Source organism: Pagrus major, chromosome 10 (assembly GCF_040436345.1).
Source record: "Pagrus major chromosome 10, Pma_NU_1.0".
In the NCBI taxonomy this organism is placed as follows: domain Eukaryota; kingdom Metazoa; phylum Chordata; class Actinopteri; order Spariformes; family Sparidae; genus Pagrus; species Pagrus major.
In genome coordinates this window covers 12,516,890-12,535,256 of record NC_133224.1, presented here as the reverse complement: position 1 = coordinate 12,535,256, position 18,367 = coordinate 12,516,890, and the positions used below count along the sequence as shown (strand labels likewise).

The following is an 18,367-nucleotide window of genomic DNA, read 5'->3' as shown; positions in this document are numbered from 1 at the left end:
AAATGAGATCAAATCTGGGGGGCTTTTGGGTTCAGATTAGCTGGCTGTTTATTTTGACAGGCCTTTCTGAAGCAATTGTCGCTCACCGCAATCTTTGTGTGTCTGTGTGGCCCTTTAGTGCCTGTTGCGCTAATCTCAAGGGGCCTTGTTAGTGAGGGGTCAGCAGTCTGTCACAGTGCTATCAGAAGCAAAATGACATAACATTTGGACGCTTGTAATTTGGTTCAATATGCTATTATTCCTTTTTTTTTTTTTGGTTCCTGAATTGCTTTTTATCTAACTAGCGCTTCATCTGTTCACTCGATGATAACACATAATGGGCTAACGTGCTAACGGAGAGCATAGAGCCAGACCTTCTGGAGCAATAAACACCCCGGAGTGACATCGGATTCTGCTCTGATCCGGAGCCATTTACTGACAGGAGGAAGACCAGAGATGACTTTTTAATTGATTCAAAAGTGGATTTATCATCACTCTTGATCAACCCGTCTGCAGCAGCGATCCACAGAAGTGACCTCCATTGTAGGGGGCTCATGTACTGTAATGTTAACTGATGACTGCAGCTGGAGGGGAAATGTACTTTACTTCATGAGCCGTACGTTATAGAGAACCTCGATTCAGTTTGAACATTGTTGGAAACATTTGGGATAATGTAAGTACGCAATTAAGCCAAAATATATTACAAACTTGGTTTTACACATTTTAATGCATAATTGTTATTATATCGTCAATATCTCTTTATTTCAGGCAATTGAACACATTTTTCTACCAAGAGGATGACAATCAGAGGAAGTTGGTGTTAGATTCATACTTAAAGGTGCAATTTGTAAGACGGTTGATTATTGTGTCTCATTCCCAATTCGTCAAATACTGACACTTTGGGTTGCCAGTCGGGCCGACCAACAACCCACAGCATCAGTATATGTCAGGAGTTAGGAATGAGACTCAATAATCAACTGTTTTACAAATTGGACCTTTAATATACACTTATCAATCCTCAGTGAGACTTGTACATGAGGATGATGCAGTCTCAATGACCTGCAACACACCACAAAAAATGCATATCGAATACATTACACGGCAAGCGGAATGTCATCAACTAAAATAAAGTCGCTGTATATTATTCACTGCTGAACACGACACACACACATTCCCTAAAGGGCCTAGGTCAATTACAGCAGCATTATGGTGATTATCCTTTAGGGAGATACTCTTTAACAACCACAGCTATTCCGCGGTTCTCCCTGAACTGGTGGAACTGAAAGGTGAGCCGGGACATTATTCTTCCTCTCCACACTGTTCCCTCCCTCGGTCTCATGTTCCTCACTGAAAAAGTGCAGCCCTGAAGGAAAAAAAAAAGGAAAAAAAAAAGGAAAAACACAGCATTGGGTAGCCTCAATCTGACTCCCCGGTCTTCCTCCTCCTTCTCCTCCCCTGGTGGCAGATGGGATATTGAACTCAGACTAGCTCTTGCCCCTGGGGATGAGGGGGGGGAATCAGCAGCTTATGGTAATGGTGGTGCAATTAGGAAAGCTAGCCTCGTTCTCTCTTTTATCGTTTCCATCCTTCTCTCCTGTATGTGGCAAATTGTGACTACAGTTGGTTGAGACCAATATGAAGGAGTTTGGAGGTTACAGAGTTTGAATTCATCTTGATAGACCAAATTGAAGGGCAGGAGGTTCACAGAAAACTTTGAATGTACATGATTTTCTCCAGGAGACGAGAGGAAGATTGGGATTTATGCGTTGATAGTTGAAAAGATGAGGAAGAACAAATGCAATTCAGGCAATATCAGATTATTTTTCACAGTTCATTTTATTAATTCTAAACTATTAGGCTTACTGTAATTATTTTAATATTAATTTATATCATACTGTACACATACAGTGATGTGTTACACATGCATTACACTGTCTTTAAACGGGCGTGCATACTTTTTTGACGGAGTCGGCTTGATGTAGTTAAAGATGAGTAAAATATTAACTTTCAAAGAACATATTTTTTAACTGGAATAGTCTGACCCAAGCCAAGGTGCTCAAACTGTAATCTGGGCAAGGGGGATTGCTTTATTTCCGATGGTCTTTAAACGCAGCAGAAGTATCCATGCAGGCAGTTTGCGGGACAGAGAGGCAGCTGAAGAAGAGGGGAGGAGGAAAGGAGGGAAGGAAGGAGGAGGGGTGGAAAGATCCGGAGGAAAAAGTTTGAAAGAAGTAGAGAGACGTCTCAGTGGCATACGTACCCGCTTGGAAAAGGAATAAGTGGAGGTTGAAGGTTGCGTTTGAGTGTCATTTCGTGTGGATTTTACCGCTGCCGGGGAGCCGCCGGGCCCGCGCCTGCTCCTGTGTGTCGTTGGGCGGATTAGATGAGTTTGACTTCACGATGAGGAGCGACCCTGTTCTGTTCACTTCCAGCAGGGGTGAGTGGCTCAACCTGGGGCTTTTTTTCTCTGACTTACTGCACCGTGTCAGGGCTTTACCGTGACCGTTACCCACACAGCACCTCCCTAATATCCACGACACACATACAAAAGGCTGTTTGTCGTGAGCTGCTAGCATCTCATCCCAGAGACCACTTGTAGGCTACTTTCTTATTCCCACCTCGTTTGCTAGCATTTGGTTTGGCATTCATGTTGTCATTTATAATGTTTCTGTGCAGTACTGTAGAATAGTCTTTCCTTTAGGCTAAACGTCTTATTCAAAAGTGATGAATTGAATACAAAACTTCATTACAAAATTGCTAGTTTTTAGATGAAACATCCACTCCCAGATGATATTTTGTCAACGCTGCGTTCACTGAACACACCTTTTTTTGTTCAGAAATGTGAAGAGCCAGTGGTAAATAAATAAATGAATAAATAACCCATAAAAGCATAGTGTTTATATAAGGTAGGCTGGCTTCTCCAACAGAGGGAGGAGAAGTGGAGAGACACTTGGCTCCTGACAGTGTCATCAGGGTTGTGGTTGGTTGTCAACTGTCTCTGCAGTATGAACTTCATGCCAAACTCCATTCAATCATCTAGCAATTTAATGTGGCTTTGCTTTAGGCAGAGAAATGCATGTGAAGCGGGTTAAGACCGTAAACTATACATTCCATGCAGCATTCAATTTGATCCAATTGAAACTTTTTTGGCTCAGTTAAGGCTGCTCATTGCTGCTGCTTACCATAGTGGAATTGGTGGAATGGTCACAGGATTAACAGGAGAACTCCATAAAGTAGATGCTTTGTTGGATAGCACCCAAGACAGATTTCAGCTTGGGGTTTCACTGCAACTAAAACAACAGAAATAGCAGCATCTTATGTGTTGATGGCACATACAATAGAGCAAAATTCCCCCATACGTTCACTGACTCCTGGTGTTAAAAGTAATGTTTTCTCAAAATTTTAGCTTCTACTGTTAGGTAACTTTGTTTTCTAACATTGTGACCTTAAATCAAGTCTGTATTTCATTACCTCATCGTTGCTAGACAACGGACCTGAATACATCAACAACACATATTATCTTGTAGGTTTCAGTGGAACAAAAAATAAGGGATCAGGGAAGTTCTTGTAGCTACTGTCAATAATGCTAAGAAAGTCTGCTGTTAGCTGGAGCTACACCCCAAGACCTGTAGGGTATAAACATAGGGGTTCTGTCCTTGTCCCCACATGGCTGTAGTTCAAAATGATACAAACTTTAATTTTCTAGGCTTCCTAGTACCCACAAACAGGAGAAGGGTAGATCTACCTCAGTCAGTCTCACTCAGTCTGACCCCCTCTTTGGTTTTGGGAAACTAAAACTGCTAGTGCCCAGTCTAGTGCTCTGCACAGTTCAGGTCAACATTGGGGTAACTCCTCACTGCAGCCAGAGGTTTCCTAACATGATCCTGGAATGACACCAGTGCACCATATCTCTAATGTCTCCCTACGTGTAGCAGTGAATGGAGTGGATCATGTTTTGCATTTGGATTTGGACGAGGGTTTAACCAATATTAGTTTAAAACAACCAGTATGCAAGTATGTATTATATGGTAAATTGGCTAATTTATTGTTCTGATTCTTTGATAAATGTAAGAAAATATGTTTGCCAAAAGAGTTGGGAAACAGAGTATTTAGCTCTCTTTTAGTTTATATTGGTCATAGTTTGCCTAATAATAATAAGTAATAATAAGTAATAATTGAGGCATTAAAGTAAGCTATAGTTTAAGGCAGCCTTGTACTCAGTGAATATTATTGCTCTGGCCAATGTTTTAAAATAATTAACAGCTAATTACAACATAGTTTTACCTTTAACCATTTAATGCCCAAAAATATCCCCTGTGTGCCCATAAATGCCTTTATTACTGGCTAGAAAAAGCTTTAAAGGCCCCGACACACCAAACTGTCACCAGAGAACTAGCAGCATAAAAGCTCAACTGATGTGTGCCTCACATTGTCTGTGTCTTGGCCAAAAAGCTGCACTTGAACACATCATAAAGACTAAAGTTGATGGCCAGCTAGCTCATATGTTCTGCGCCTGCATGAGAGGAAATAACACTCAGTACCCTAGGTGGTAGTATCTATATTTGTCATTCACAAAAGGAAACCAGAAGGCTCAGGAGTGCGGATCTTCAAACCATTCTTAGGAAAACACAGCCTTTTTTGACACCACTCTTGCTAACATAGCTGCTTCTAATCAACAAGGCTAAGTGGATGAAATTGTATGCTATACTCGCATAGCTGAAAGGCGAGCTCCAAGGCCAATTCTTTATGCTTAATAGGCTGGAAAGCCACTAACACTGCTAGTGCCAATGGTGTGATATCGGTATCGATATCATACCGATATCGGGGCCCTACCAGAATTACATATGGGACACATCTGAACACAAGGAACTACTGATAATGGTTTGCCCTGAGCCAATCAGAATATCAGTACCTTGTCCATCATATATGATCAGTCAGTATGAACAGTAGGGGTGGGCGATATATATCGTTTGCTATAATATCGTCATTGTTGTTTTGACGATGTGCAAATTTCCATTATCGAGTATTTAAATTACTTTGCCAAAAATATTGAAATGCACGTGGAAACTCCTCACATCCACTTAATACACGGTGCAGCAACGCTGCACGCTCTTCTTCTCCATTTTTGGTGAATTTCAAGCGCCACCTATAGGCCTGAAATATGAACTACAGCGTTTTCAGTCGTTTTCAGTGGATCGGTCTGGACGCAAATATTCTTGAAACGATGCCGAGGAAGACGGAGGAAAAAAAGATTGTTTTCTTCAGTGTGGACGGGGCCTCAGTCACACGACTAGTGGGCCTACGTGATCACATGACGTGATCGCATGACCTCTCGCTAGCATCCTCCTTGCAACAGTTTAGCAACGCGTGGTGATGGTAGAAAGAAAATGCAGGCACCTCCAGTCCCTGAAGCTACCGGTTCTTCAGATGATTTAGAACATCTTTAGAACAACGCATGATGATTTTAAATGAGTTTTTGAGAACTCTCAGCGCTAAAAACTCGTTTGGTGGACACAAGCCCTGACTCAGACAATTCCAATCACATTTTAAAGGATATCGACTGATTATCGTTATCTCCAAAATCCCAAAAAATATCAAGATATTATTTTTTGCCCATATCGCCCACCCCTAATCAACAGTCAAAAAAGAGTCAGTCAAAAAGTGGATGGGGGTTTTACCCGTGACGCTCTTGGTGGTTCCGTTGAAATGAACTAGTTGCAGTCCAAAAGTTTGAGCTCAATTTATGGACTGGTCTAGCGGAACCCGACATGCTTCTCTCTCCATGTTGACTCAAGCTGGTGGTGGAAACACAGCAAGCTACTTTGGCGAGTCAAAAATGCCTTTCAGCAAGTCCTTGCTCAAGACCTCTCCAACTTATGGGGTGCCATGTTTTGGGGGCAAAAATGCACAAGTGTTTAAGTGTTTATTACCAGTTATTATTACAGCTTTCCTCACGGAAACCCTGAGTTGACGAGCAATTAATTGGGGTGTGTGTGATGTGGGCAGAAGGGGTACATGGTGTCACTGTTCTGGCCCACTTGGCCCATTTGGTTCTGCTTTAGAGTTGGGGGTCGCTTTCCCTCTCTGCCTCTCTCTGAAAGCCCATTTGCCCCGATGATGATTAAACTTTAAAAGCTTTCATGTGTCAGACGTGCACCCCTCCTTTTTGGTGGTGGTGGTGGTGGTGGGGGATGAAGGATCCCAGAAGTGGAGAGGAGAGATGAGGAGAAATGAGTTTGTAATCTCTCCCTCCTTCCTTCCAAAGCCAGCCTGTCAGTAAGCTGGCATGCGGGAACAGAGACTTTAATTTCGGGCCGACTAATCATAGCCCTCGCAGCCTTCCCCCTGTGTCAATATCCATCTGGAAAAACACAAGGAGAAGGATGGAGAACTCAGCCCAAGCTCGAGCACAATTCAGAAGACCCCGATGCATGCCAAGTAGGACAGTTTCATATGGTTCAAATGCAACTGGCAACTTGCCTACTGATTTAACATCATCAACCAAGCATTTACATTTGGTCTCCGGCCTCAGAATGTAAAACCAGCAGTTGAAATAGTCCAATTTAGTCTTGGCATTGATGGTAATTTGGGTCTATTAAGATAAGCTCTTTTTGAAGACCCTCACCAGGCGTCTTTAATAGTCTTATTGTTGTTATAGGATGAGCCTGTTGGCTTGTTAGGCTGTCTGTCTTGGTTTTAGGATTAAAAGACCAAAGCTGCATGGACAGAGTGAGTTGCCCTTTAGGGGGTCCCGGGGCATGCTCCCTCAGAAGACAATTTTAGCACATTTTAAAGTTAAATGTATCAATGTGGTGCAAATTAAGAGGCAATATTAATTAGTAATATGATATCAAATGTAGAAAATAATAAAAAATAATAATGAGCTTTGGTCCGTGGAAAATACACTATACTTTACAGCTTTGCAGTTCATAAACTCACAGAACAGCGCTGGAAGTGTCTGGTAAATACAAGAGACCAAGAGCAGCGTTGGCCAGCTAGGTTAGCAAGACAGACAGATAGTCCAGAGAGAAATTGACTACAAGCTAGCACATCAATTTCACGTTACTGTTATTTGAGACCACAAGCTGAAGCAACAGTGCAAAACAACGTTTGAGATCCTTAAAGGTCCTATTTATAAGAAAAGTGGATTTTTGAGTCTCATTCGCAACTCATTCCCAACTTTAGGACAGGTCAGCTACCATCCCAGTGCGTCAGTACTGAACAAGTTGGGAAAATCAAGGTGTCAGTAGGAAACAAGTTGGGAATGAGACTTGAAGGTGAAATTTTCTTACAAATAGGACCTTTGATACTTTTATGAGAAATGAACAATATTTTTTGGAGGCTGTGGCGGGGAAAATTGCACTTTTGCAAGATGCCAGAGTCTAGTTAATTTATTGGAAACACTGGCATAGGTCTGTCAGATTAAGGGCTTCCCGTAGAGACAACAACAACAAACAAAGTAAGGGATGAGGAGTATGTTTGGCCAAATGGACACACTTGTGATAATTTAACATGTTTGCATGTGTAATTTCCTTGTGTTTACGTGGTGTTCTGACTTCTGTTTGGAGCTGTCAGTCACTGTCAGGACTCTTTGAGCGTCTAAAGATAAGATGCTACTGGCAGAAGAACAGAAGAAAAAGTGTTAAGCCAGTTCTATTTGGTCTCTGCTAAGACTCACTTGTCCCTGCATATCTCAGGTTTTTCATGAGTGCAATACAGTGTGTTTGCAAAGACAGGGGAGACATGAGTTGGATTAAGATGATGATGTGGCGGAGGATAAACTCACCAAAATCCAGTTTACAATGTTTTTAATCATTTTAATTAGATAGAAAATTTGATATTTGATTTTTGTTTATATTGGTTATGTGATGCAGTGTTCCCAATGAAGCACCAGTTCTTGGTCAGACAACTTTTAATATTTGTTCGAATTCAAAATGACAAGAAGACCACAAAAGCAGTAGATTATCAAAACTTTTGATTCATTTTCCGTCGATTGACTAAGTTTTAATCGACTAACAGTGCTTCACAGAAGGGTTAAAAGAGACATAAAATAGAAGTGAAAGATCACTGTATGGGACCATGTACAATATTAAATATAAATGTTGCCATGTGATGCATTGTACCAGAGTTATTTTAGAGCTAATTTACTTCTGCAGTCCCAGATTAAGGGTTCAGTACCTTTCCCACGGATACTCCGGGGACTTAACCACCAACCTTCCGATTAGTGGATAACCCGCTACATCTCCTGAGCCTGAGCGTATTGTTTCTAGGGGATCAGATGAATGCATCCATAGTTATAATAACTCTAGTGCTGTGCTTTTTTCTGGGTTGATTTGTTATGCCTTCATTGGTTAAATGAATGATTCCATGATGGCTTTGCAACCTCCATAACTTCACTTACGAAAAAGTTGCACAGTATGACACTCGTTTCTCACACCCACGCTGCTACCATTGTCAGTCCAATCAAGGAAACCACATGTCCTCTGTTCCCACTAGAAGATAGATCCCAAAGCTTGAACACTCCCTCCCTTCTCCCTTTCCTTGGCCTGTGTTTTTTTTCAGCTGAGTAGCCTGTAATTATCATTTTAAAAGAGATACCAAAGGGAGCATCATCGCTCTCCTCAAACACTATCTGTCTTTAGCTTGCTATTGGACCTTCCCTCCTCTCTCATATCTTCAGTAAACCTCCGTCAGCACTGCCCTATCCTCCCATCTCTAACCCTTTCTTCTCCCCATGCCTTCAGATCAGGGTTTAGCAGATGTATATTTGTGGTCAGGGAAACATCTGCTCGTACGGTAAACCACCTGTACAGTTCGATAGCAATCAGCCTCGCTCTGTGATGTTCACTTGGCACGTCCAATGGAATGAAGAAAACACACAAACCTCATAATTACAGACCTGAGAAATGGGGAGAGAGCGAGACAGCTTGTCTTTCATCATAAACTAATGCAGCATCACCCGTCCTCTGATCTGTTCATAACTCTCCCTCTCTCTTGGTTCTCCACGTCAAGGCTTTACAAACCCTTCATGAGACATTTATGACTGGTAATGTTGCACAAGTTTCACAGCTTTTCACCAGGAGTGCAGACCTAATATACCAATATATAAGGCTTTTCTTTCCACTATGGCAATAGAATAACAAAAAGAAACATATATTTCTGTCTTTGTGCGAACACAGTTTTAATCAAGAATCTACACACAGTATTATGTATTTGGCCCCAGGTCTGCTCATACAACGAACATTCGGAGAACCAATGGTTAACAGCTTGGACCAGGGAATTTTCTACACCATTGGCAGATGCCAACTCTCCAGTTAGCTATGTTTGTAACTTCACTGATCTAAAAAAAAAAAAATGCATTCTTGGGTCAATGCGATTGATTCAGTGAGAGCAGCTCAGAATTCTCTAAATTGGTGCTTAGCTATAGTTACTGTAATCTTGTAAATTATACGGCTACTAACGCTAGCTAGCTAACGTCACTTACTTGTCAGATAAGTTGGGTTGCCCCTGGCAGATGCTGCAGAATGTTAACTTTACCTGTTCCTCTCCATCCTAATTGTCTCTACAGCTGTTGATGAATTTTTGTTTGCATTTTGACTCTTAAGGTGCAGTTATAGGGCTGAGAAAGCTGCTGTTCTACAGCTCTCAATCATATCTCAGTATCTTCATCATTCTGAGAGCTTTAAGGACTAGTTCTTCTTGTGGTTTATTCATCAGCAAAGATATTCAGTATATTGGTGCACAAACAGAAACCAATAAATCTTGACATTTGAGAAGCTGGAACTAATTGATGTTAGATTTTTGCTCCTGTAAACAACTTAAACAATACATTTATTACAACAATTGTTGCTGATTAATTATCTGTGGATCGACTTGTCAATTAATCGACTAATTGTTTCAGGAAAAGATATGATCTTTGCTGGAATAGTTAAAGTGGAATAGTTTAACAGCCACTGCTATGTTGTGTAGAGTGGTCATATTGGTCAGTGTTGGAATCTTAGGAATATTTTTTCACTGATAAACCTTTGTGTGTGTGTAGGTGTATGAAACCATGTGTCTGCTGTGTTTAGTCGTCTCACTTGAGGCAGTAACCATGACAGCCCCAGACCATAAACCAAAATCAATTAACAAAAACCACCATCTTACTGTAACACTCAACCCACAATGCAATTAAGTTTCCCAGAACCACAGAAAGTGCTCACTGAAGATGATTGGGTGGTTGGCTCATTAAGTGGTTAGGGCATCTCATGCATCTGTTAGCTGCGTCAGCAGTTTGTTACACCTGGGGGAAGCATCCATCATCTGAAACAGAGAAGCACACCAGGTGCCACAGCTTAGGCATGGAAAAAGTATTAGTACTGCTATTTTAGTTCCCCAAACACATTTAAGGTCAGTCTTTAATTGTATCTGGCATGGCGTGCAACACAGATGACATGCCATCTACTGATCCGTCTGTAGATGTGGATTTGAGGATGTCCTCTAATTATATTATAAAAATAGCCATCTGAACAGGTCATTTAGTGGATTCTTATTCTTGTTTGTATGAAAACAGGGAAGGAGAACTTGATAAATATAGATTATTTCTTGTATTTGTTGCCATTATCACACTGACTTAGTGTTATTGTTGCTCTTTTAACCTTTTTGGTTCACCTTGAACCTGTTATTGCACAGGTTTTACTCCCTTTCTGCTAATTAATTAAATTATTATTTGGAAGTATGCATAATCTTGTGTAGTTTGGATGGATAGAGCAGAGTGAAGCATGTTGATGGACCATTACCTTTCGTGATGTATTTTTGGGCTCTATTTTGTATGTATTGCATATAGTTTGTGCCTTTGTAACCAGGGGTCACACCATTCTTTGGGTGATTAGCACGTGTTGTCTCTGTGGAGTCAGTCAAATGTGCTGTAGGTGTGGACGACATGTGAGACATTTTTTCTCATTTATCTTTGTTTACATTTTGGATAATTTGCACCATTAAGCTAGTGCTGCTCATATCATTGTCTGTTTGCACTTGAACAATACATGAATAGACAATAATCAGTAAGATTACTTTTTTTACTGAAGAAATAGTCTAAATTGGATGATTATGAGGCAAGATCTGAATTTTAAAAAGGGCTACTTTAAGATTTGTCAGTGTATATGTAAGGGATAATGCCCAACAGGGTGTCAGTAATCAGGCATTAATAGACTCTGAGGTGCTGTGGATAGTTCTGGCCTCCACGTTGCCATTGATTCCTGATTGTGGACACCTTGAAGGGCATTATCCCACTTATACCATAGTCAATTGCCAAAAAAAGAAAATGTGACCATTAATTTGTTTTCATGCCTTTTGTGAAGTCTAAAGTTTTTCACAAGCAATAACTCAGTTTCACTGGCAACACCTGAGAATTTGAGTAATTGTTTGGAACAATCATCACCATAATGTTCTTATGCCGTGGAAACGTTGTTCACTACTCCAGTAAACAGGACAAACCTTAGGGCGCACTCACACTTGGCCCAGTTGCTGAAACATGATTGTTGATATTTTGATTGATAATTTAAAATCTTCTCAAAAGCACTTCATTAAACTGGACTTCGGGGTCAGACGTGCTTGGGCACAGTATGGATTGCCTAGTGTGAGTGCGCCCTTAGAAACAACCTTAGATTAGCGATGGTAGATTATAATTTGAAGTCATGTTTTACAATCTCGAGCATTATGAGTATAATCTCTCTATGTTCCAGCTTTGCTGAGTGATGACACTGACAAAAATTGGTACAATTTGTGATTCAAATTGCGCCAATCCAGTCCTACAAAAACATTGTTTTTTTCATTAAGAATATGAGAATTGATGCTAGTTCACTTATTGGCTTTGTGAGTATTCATTCCTAACAGAATTAATTACAGACATTCATAATGTTTGTTAACCCTCACTTATGACTGTTGTAAATTCACTAAGCGCCCATGATGATAGATGATGAGTGGCGTGGCTTTATGACGAAGATGACTCGTAATTAGCAGGACACATTTTCTCTAGGGAAAACCCAGTGTGTTAAATCATTGAGAGAAACTGGATTTACTTTAATGACGAGTGCACGGCTGTTGAACCACAGATATTTGAGTCTTCAATTATGACGCAGTCTTTTAGGCCTTGTGTTTGTGTGTGTGTGTGTTTGTGTGTGTTTGTGTGTGTGTGTGTGTGTCTGTGGAGGCAGATTCAGACCTGAAAGCTTGTCAAATGCCTAGACTAAACACATCCCAAAGTGTTAAAGATGGATGCTGTTGGTAACAAGAAACACACATACACACACACACACACACACACACACCCACACACTCACACAGTGGGATAACATCTGTCAGTGTGGTGTCAATCACAACAGCTGTATTCTGGGAAGAGAACAGAAAACCCTCCTCCCTCTATCCTGGCTAAGCACTTTTGCACCGACGACAACAACGGAGCCTCAGGGTCTCAAGTTCTCCCCGAGACCTACACATGACCCTGTTGCCTCGCACAAACACACACACACACACACACCTCACCCAGGAAAACCCCCTTTGTTCTGAGCTCCGGGAAGTGTGAATACCTCACAGTGAAAACATCTCTCTGACATGTCTAGGTGTTTTTAGTGGGTTTGTGTGTGTGTGTTTGCGTGTGTGTGTGTGTGTGGGAGGGGATTAATTGCTTTTGTTTGAAAGAGCTCCCATCATTTGCCAAGCCTAGTGTTGACACTGCAAATGTGGTCGGAGGTAGATTATACTGCAGAATGCATCTCATGCAAAATAATTGAAAGTGTGACACGTGTTTTGAAATGTCAGACAGCTGACCAAAACAAAAAGACAAAAAACTTTTGCACCGTCTAAAGTGTGTAACAAATGCACAAATACATGTACAGTAGTCAATGTGGTGGAGTGGAATTGAAGTCAGGCTTGAGTGAGGCAGTGAGGGAAAGAATAAATGTAACAGAAGTGAAGGGGGGAGTTGAAAGTCTGACAGAAAGGGAGAAAGACAGGAGTGATTTTTAGAAGAAAGGGCGTGGGTGGTTTGTTTGCATGACAAGGTTCTTTTCTGCCGCCCTCGGGCCTTGTTTGAGGGTGGTCCTCCTCGCTCCGTGCCACTTCATTTTCCCTCGCCGTCTTAGGAGATCTCGAGAGCTTGCTTTAGGTTTTAATGATACACACACACACACGCACATGTACACACTCTGACCACCCCAGTAGAGGTAAAGTACTGCACAGGTTGCACAAAGCTCTATGAAACAGTAAATGGAGCAGTAAAGATCGCTTGGCTGTTCTCAGTGTAGTATAAAAACAGGCATGGTGAAAGTGATCTAGGGTGCATGTGTGTGTGTGTGTGTGTTGCATTACAGTGTGAGTGTTAGTGTGGCTTTGTTTTGGGGAATTTTTCTCTTTTATATAGAGACGAACAGACTGGTTGCCATCATTGGTGATGCTTCCATCTGACAGTGAGGTGGAGTTTAAAGAGGCCTCCAAAGCCTTGTGAAGGTTATGCCGTGAGCGCCCCCCGCTCTTACTGCTAGTAGAGGCGGTAGAGTTCATTGGACAAAGATTACTTAATGACCTTTTAAGGTTCCAGTGTGTAAGACTGCGGATTGCAACTAACTTAAAACTCCTCATCTCACCCTCCCCACAGTGGCCGTTAAAAACACAAAAAACGTGCAAGGGGCCCTCTTAAGAGCCAGTGTTTGGTTGGTCCTTCCTGGGCTATTGGGATACTTTCAACTGTTTGAAAGGATAGGCCACACTACCTTATCTCTAGTAGGTCATTTTCTGATTCAGCATTTTATTATACTTAATTCTCCACCTTATTTTAGTGTTTACTCACAGACTGCCTTGTTTTTCCCCTCAGCTCTCTTTCCACCTCTTTAACCTCGTCTTTTTATGCGCACACCGGCCGACTTCCCCACCTTGCGTCTCTTTCATCTCTCCGTCACATTCACACACATTCAGGGTGTGTGCTCCGTGGACTTCTTTTGTCAGCAGTGTCATAAGCTTTATAAAGTTGGCCAAATAACACAACTTGTGTTTTGGATTTTTTTATCTGCAGTTCCGTTTTCACATCAGCAGGTGAGCAGCGTGTGGAGGAGGCTTGTTGTTAATGATGCACCCTATCCAAATGATCTAAACCGATGTGGTACCGAACCAGGTGCACTTACAAGCTTTTAAAAGCTTTTTTGTATCACAATCGGTGAGCATTAATAGGAGGGGCGTCGCACCAGGTCTGATAACGGAGAACGTCTCTCCCTCACTGTGTGTGCTTCTCTGTAGAGCAGGTGCAGGTACAGCAGGAGGAGATTGTCCACCGGTCAGGCGATCGCGGATGGCATCGTTCTCTCAGACTTATAAAAAAATAAATAAATCTGTTGCAGTCTGTATGTACTTTTTGTGACATAATAACAGCTATTTTGAAGTTTGCCTTTATTGATAGTCTATATTTAGCAAAAAAACAACCACAAAATATCCGAATCCCAAAATTAAAAACAGAACGAACTCAACGAACGAAAATCCGAATAGTCACATTTTGTTTTAATACTTTATCCACTCAATCATTATATCCACATTATTGATGATTATTAATCAGAAATCTCATAGGGTTCATATTTTGTGGAAGTACCAAAAATCATCCCTACAACATTGTTGCAGTATGGATATCAAGGTATTTGGCCAATTTCAAGATTGGAGATTTCAAAATATCAAGACATACATCGTCTATCGTGATATAGCCTTAACACAATCTCTGTATTATTTGAAGGCAATACCACCAAGCCCTAGCCTGATGGTATGCCTTTAATTGGTAGGTATCAGTTTGCCTTGGTCTTATTTTGTGTCTACATCTTTCACTTACTCCATCACTCTTTCTGTCTGTGTTTTTATCTCACACAGCTCAACACTACCTTCTCTCCCCTGACTGGTTTACCTCTCACACTCCCTCTCTTTTTTCCTCCTTATTGGACTCTCCCACCACTCCCTCCATACCTCCCTCTTTCTCTCCTGTAGGATAATGAGATTATGTGAGGAATGTGTGAAAGCGGCTGTGTGTCCGGCCTCAGAGCGGCTGTCCAACAGCCAAACCTCTCCTGCCGCCATGAATATGAATTATGGTTGCATTGGAAAAGTGCATATAAAATTCTCTGGGAGAATTCCTTGTCATAACACTGAGATACTCTGATGAAAAGGTTTGGGATGAATCTTCTCCATCATGTGCCAGCTAGCAGCAGTCTCACCTGTTGCTGGTTAAGCGTAGATACCTGTGTGGTAGGGGGAGTGAATTGTGATCAGATCTGGTATTTGGACATGTTTTGATGGAGAAATAAAAGCTTTGTTGCATAATCATACCTGGTACTGCCAAAAGAGACAAACTGGTGTGTTCTAATCCCCAACCTCAGTCCAGGTTAGTTTTAGGATGCTGGGACATTTAGCACTTGGGTCCACTAAGTACCTCCTGTGATTCTAGCCCAAATGTTGACTGAGCTGATTTTGTATGGTTATGCAAAGACCATGAACACATCATGGTTGACTTCGCGAGAGGTGAAGGCTTCTCTTCTCTCTTCTTCCGTGGAACTTCAGTGAGGAACGAACCTCAATTTATGACTACATATTAAAACTGCACATTCTTCCATAATAAAAAGAGCTTCATGACTATTTGACTCTGAAATAAGATCAAAGATTTTCTCTCCTAACTTAAGGTCACACAGCAGTTTACATATTAAACAAAAGGCCTCTTTGGATCATATGCCACTAGTGTGTGCTGCCTTTAAGGAACCAAGTTTTGGATTTTTGATACCATAATCGTAACCACGGGGAAAAAGTTGCCACAAAATTGCATAAAATTTCATTTTTTAATTAAAACGTGAATATAATGAAGCTTGTGTACTGTCTGTTAAGTACAGCAACATCTAAGTTCATTTTAATGTGGAGGAGGTGGAGCTATGTGGGCACTAGAGTGGTGCATGTGTCAAGTTGCTGTCAGAGAGGAGAGCGATAAAACACAGCTAGCACTGGAGCATCGATACTGCAGAAAATTAGCATCGAAACAGTTTCAAATATTCAGTATCGATATGTATTGACATTTCGATACTTTTGACAACACTACTTGACAGAATGTGACCCATTTTTCAGCTGGAGCACTGTGTTAGCCACAAAATACCACAGCAACACTAAGAAGTGTGATGCAGGTTATACCTAAAAAAGAGTTCACAGAGGATAAATAATACATAGATAGATGTCATAGATAGACATAGATAATACATCAAAATGAATGTATCATCATCATTAACTCCACCTGGCCCCTTCAATCTGCAGCTGATGTTGTCACCTTCGATACGATCACATGTTGACAGCAAGCATGAATTCCACCTAAACAGTCCAGGACCCTCAGTGTGATAGAGGTGCTTGTTATCTGAGTGCCTTTGCATTGTTGTGCAGAGCATGGCAGCTCCGTGTCACGCTCCTGAACTCAACGCAATGCCATCCATATCACAACAAGCCCTCACATATGAGTTTGTGGACATGGAATATGGAAAATACTGCACACAAATACCTCGACTTCTCGCTAGATTTGGTTTCCCCAACGATTGTTTTGCTCTGTATGGGGAGGCCAGGGTGTACTTTCCACCAGCAGCTATAATTCTGCAGCAGCGTGTCAGTCACTTGGGTTGCCAGGTCTGACAATGCCGAGCAACTATCAGCCTGCTGGGTCTCTACGCTAGAATGAGGCTCAGGTTTGCTTTATGATTGATTGACTGACTGAAAGCTCTGTTTTCCATCACTACCTGGCTGCCCACTTATCTGTTGCATAACTGTGTTTTGCTTTTGTTCCGTTTCTGTTTAATGTTGGACTACAGTCCAAAAAGGAAACTGCTTTAACTCAAACATACAGTGCATTAGGATTGATTAATGAACATTATTTCTGTGTTTTACCAGAGGATTGATGTACCTAATATACTAGCACCTTGTTCTCAGCTCTTGTTATATACTGGTTGTTAACACAGATCTAAAGAATAATTCTGGTTTATTACAACCATAAATATTAACATGGAACTTAGTATCAATATTAGATCATTATTAGATGTGAGCATGTATATCTTCTTGGATTTTGGATATGATTCTATCATGATTGAGGCTAAAGTGTGGTCTTTTCCTGGTTTTAAAGGCTGCATTACGGTAAAATGATGTCATTTTCTGAACTTACCAGACTGTTCTACTTGTTCTAATACTCGCCTTTACCCAATTAGTCATTATATCCATGATACTGATGACTGTTAATCAATTATTTCTTATCTATATGTTATCTATATCTACATCATCTATATATTATTATCGCAATATTGATAGCAAGGTATTCGGTCAAAAATATTGTGATATTTGATTTTGTCGCCCAGTCCTAACATTTATTTCATAATGTCAAGATATAGCACAAGATGTCTCACCACAGCGCAAACAATGGAACGTTTAGCTAGCTACTTAGCTACTGAGACATAAGCAAACTAGTAGCAATTGTTTTTTTCATGATTGTTATCAAGAAAAGGACTATAATACATTGTAACAACAGCCAGTTCTCATTACCCTCAGTTTAAAGTGTGCCTCTGAAATAACTCAGATCGGAGGACCATGGAACCTCACCCAGTCTCACAGTTTACAGACTGACTTCCTGGTACAACTTCAACCTAGAATACAGATGTGTTGACTCAAGGCTTTCAATTTAATAACTTTGGACTTAGTCAGGCACACAACTTGACTTTTAGTGACTTAACTCCGACTTGAGCCTCTTTACTTGGAATGACTTGATATCCTCCTCAGGGCTAACGATGAAAAGTTCTGTTCTAAAATGATGAACAGAGATTAAAATGTTCCTTTTCCTAAAACTGAAATACTGACAGCAGCCAGTCAAGTTTATTTTACTGCAATAAGGGTATGTTTGTCAGTGCCAATTGGCAGACAGAGGGATTATTATCTACCTATAATCTATGTAGCCTGTTGGTTTGTTCCCAGTCTGTCTGATCGTGCCCCGTCTCCTGCTGTTCATAAGTTCTCTGTCGCTGTTGTGTTTATGGTGACAGATGTAATAAAGTGTCTGTACTCATAATGACACGACCATGTGTGTGTTTGTGCTGCAGCCATGGAGGAGCTGGTGTGTGAGCTTCGTCTGTTCCTTGACCTGCTGGACAGGGAGTATCTGAGCGCCGGGGTTCGAGAGAGGAAGATGCACATCTCCAACATCCTTCACAGGGTCCTCTCAGATAAAGGTGAGATTAAAGTCACACTGCACCATAAACCTCTTAAGAACACTTTGGAGTTATCTGGAGCTGTGAAGTCCATGATAAGACACCTGGCATGACCTGTGTGCAGTGATATTTTGCAGCCCTTGACTGGTCGATTCAGAACTCTC

At 41.1% G+C, this 18,367-nt stretch overlaps 1 protein-coding gene across 1 annotated transcript in view; it reads left to right on the top strand.

The window, feature by feature from the left end:
* Positions 1-2,372: 2,372 nt before the first annotated feature.
* Positions 2,373-18,367, top strand: part of afap1 (actin filament associated protein 1) — a 54,913-nt gene continuing 38,918 nt past the window's right edge. The window contains exons 1-2 of the mRNA XM_073475268.1: positions 2,373-2,416; positions 18,096-18,224. Coding sequence (XP_073331369.1) covers positions 2,380-2,416; positions 18,096-18,224 — 166 coding nt within the window. The 5' untranslated portion in view covers positions 2,373-2,379. The remainder of the gene's footprint in view (positions 2,417-18,095; positions 18,225-18,367) is intronic.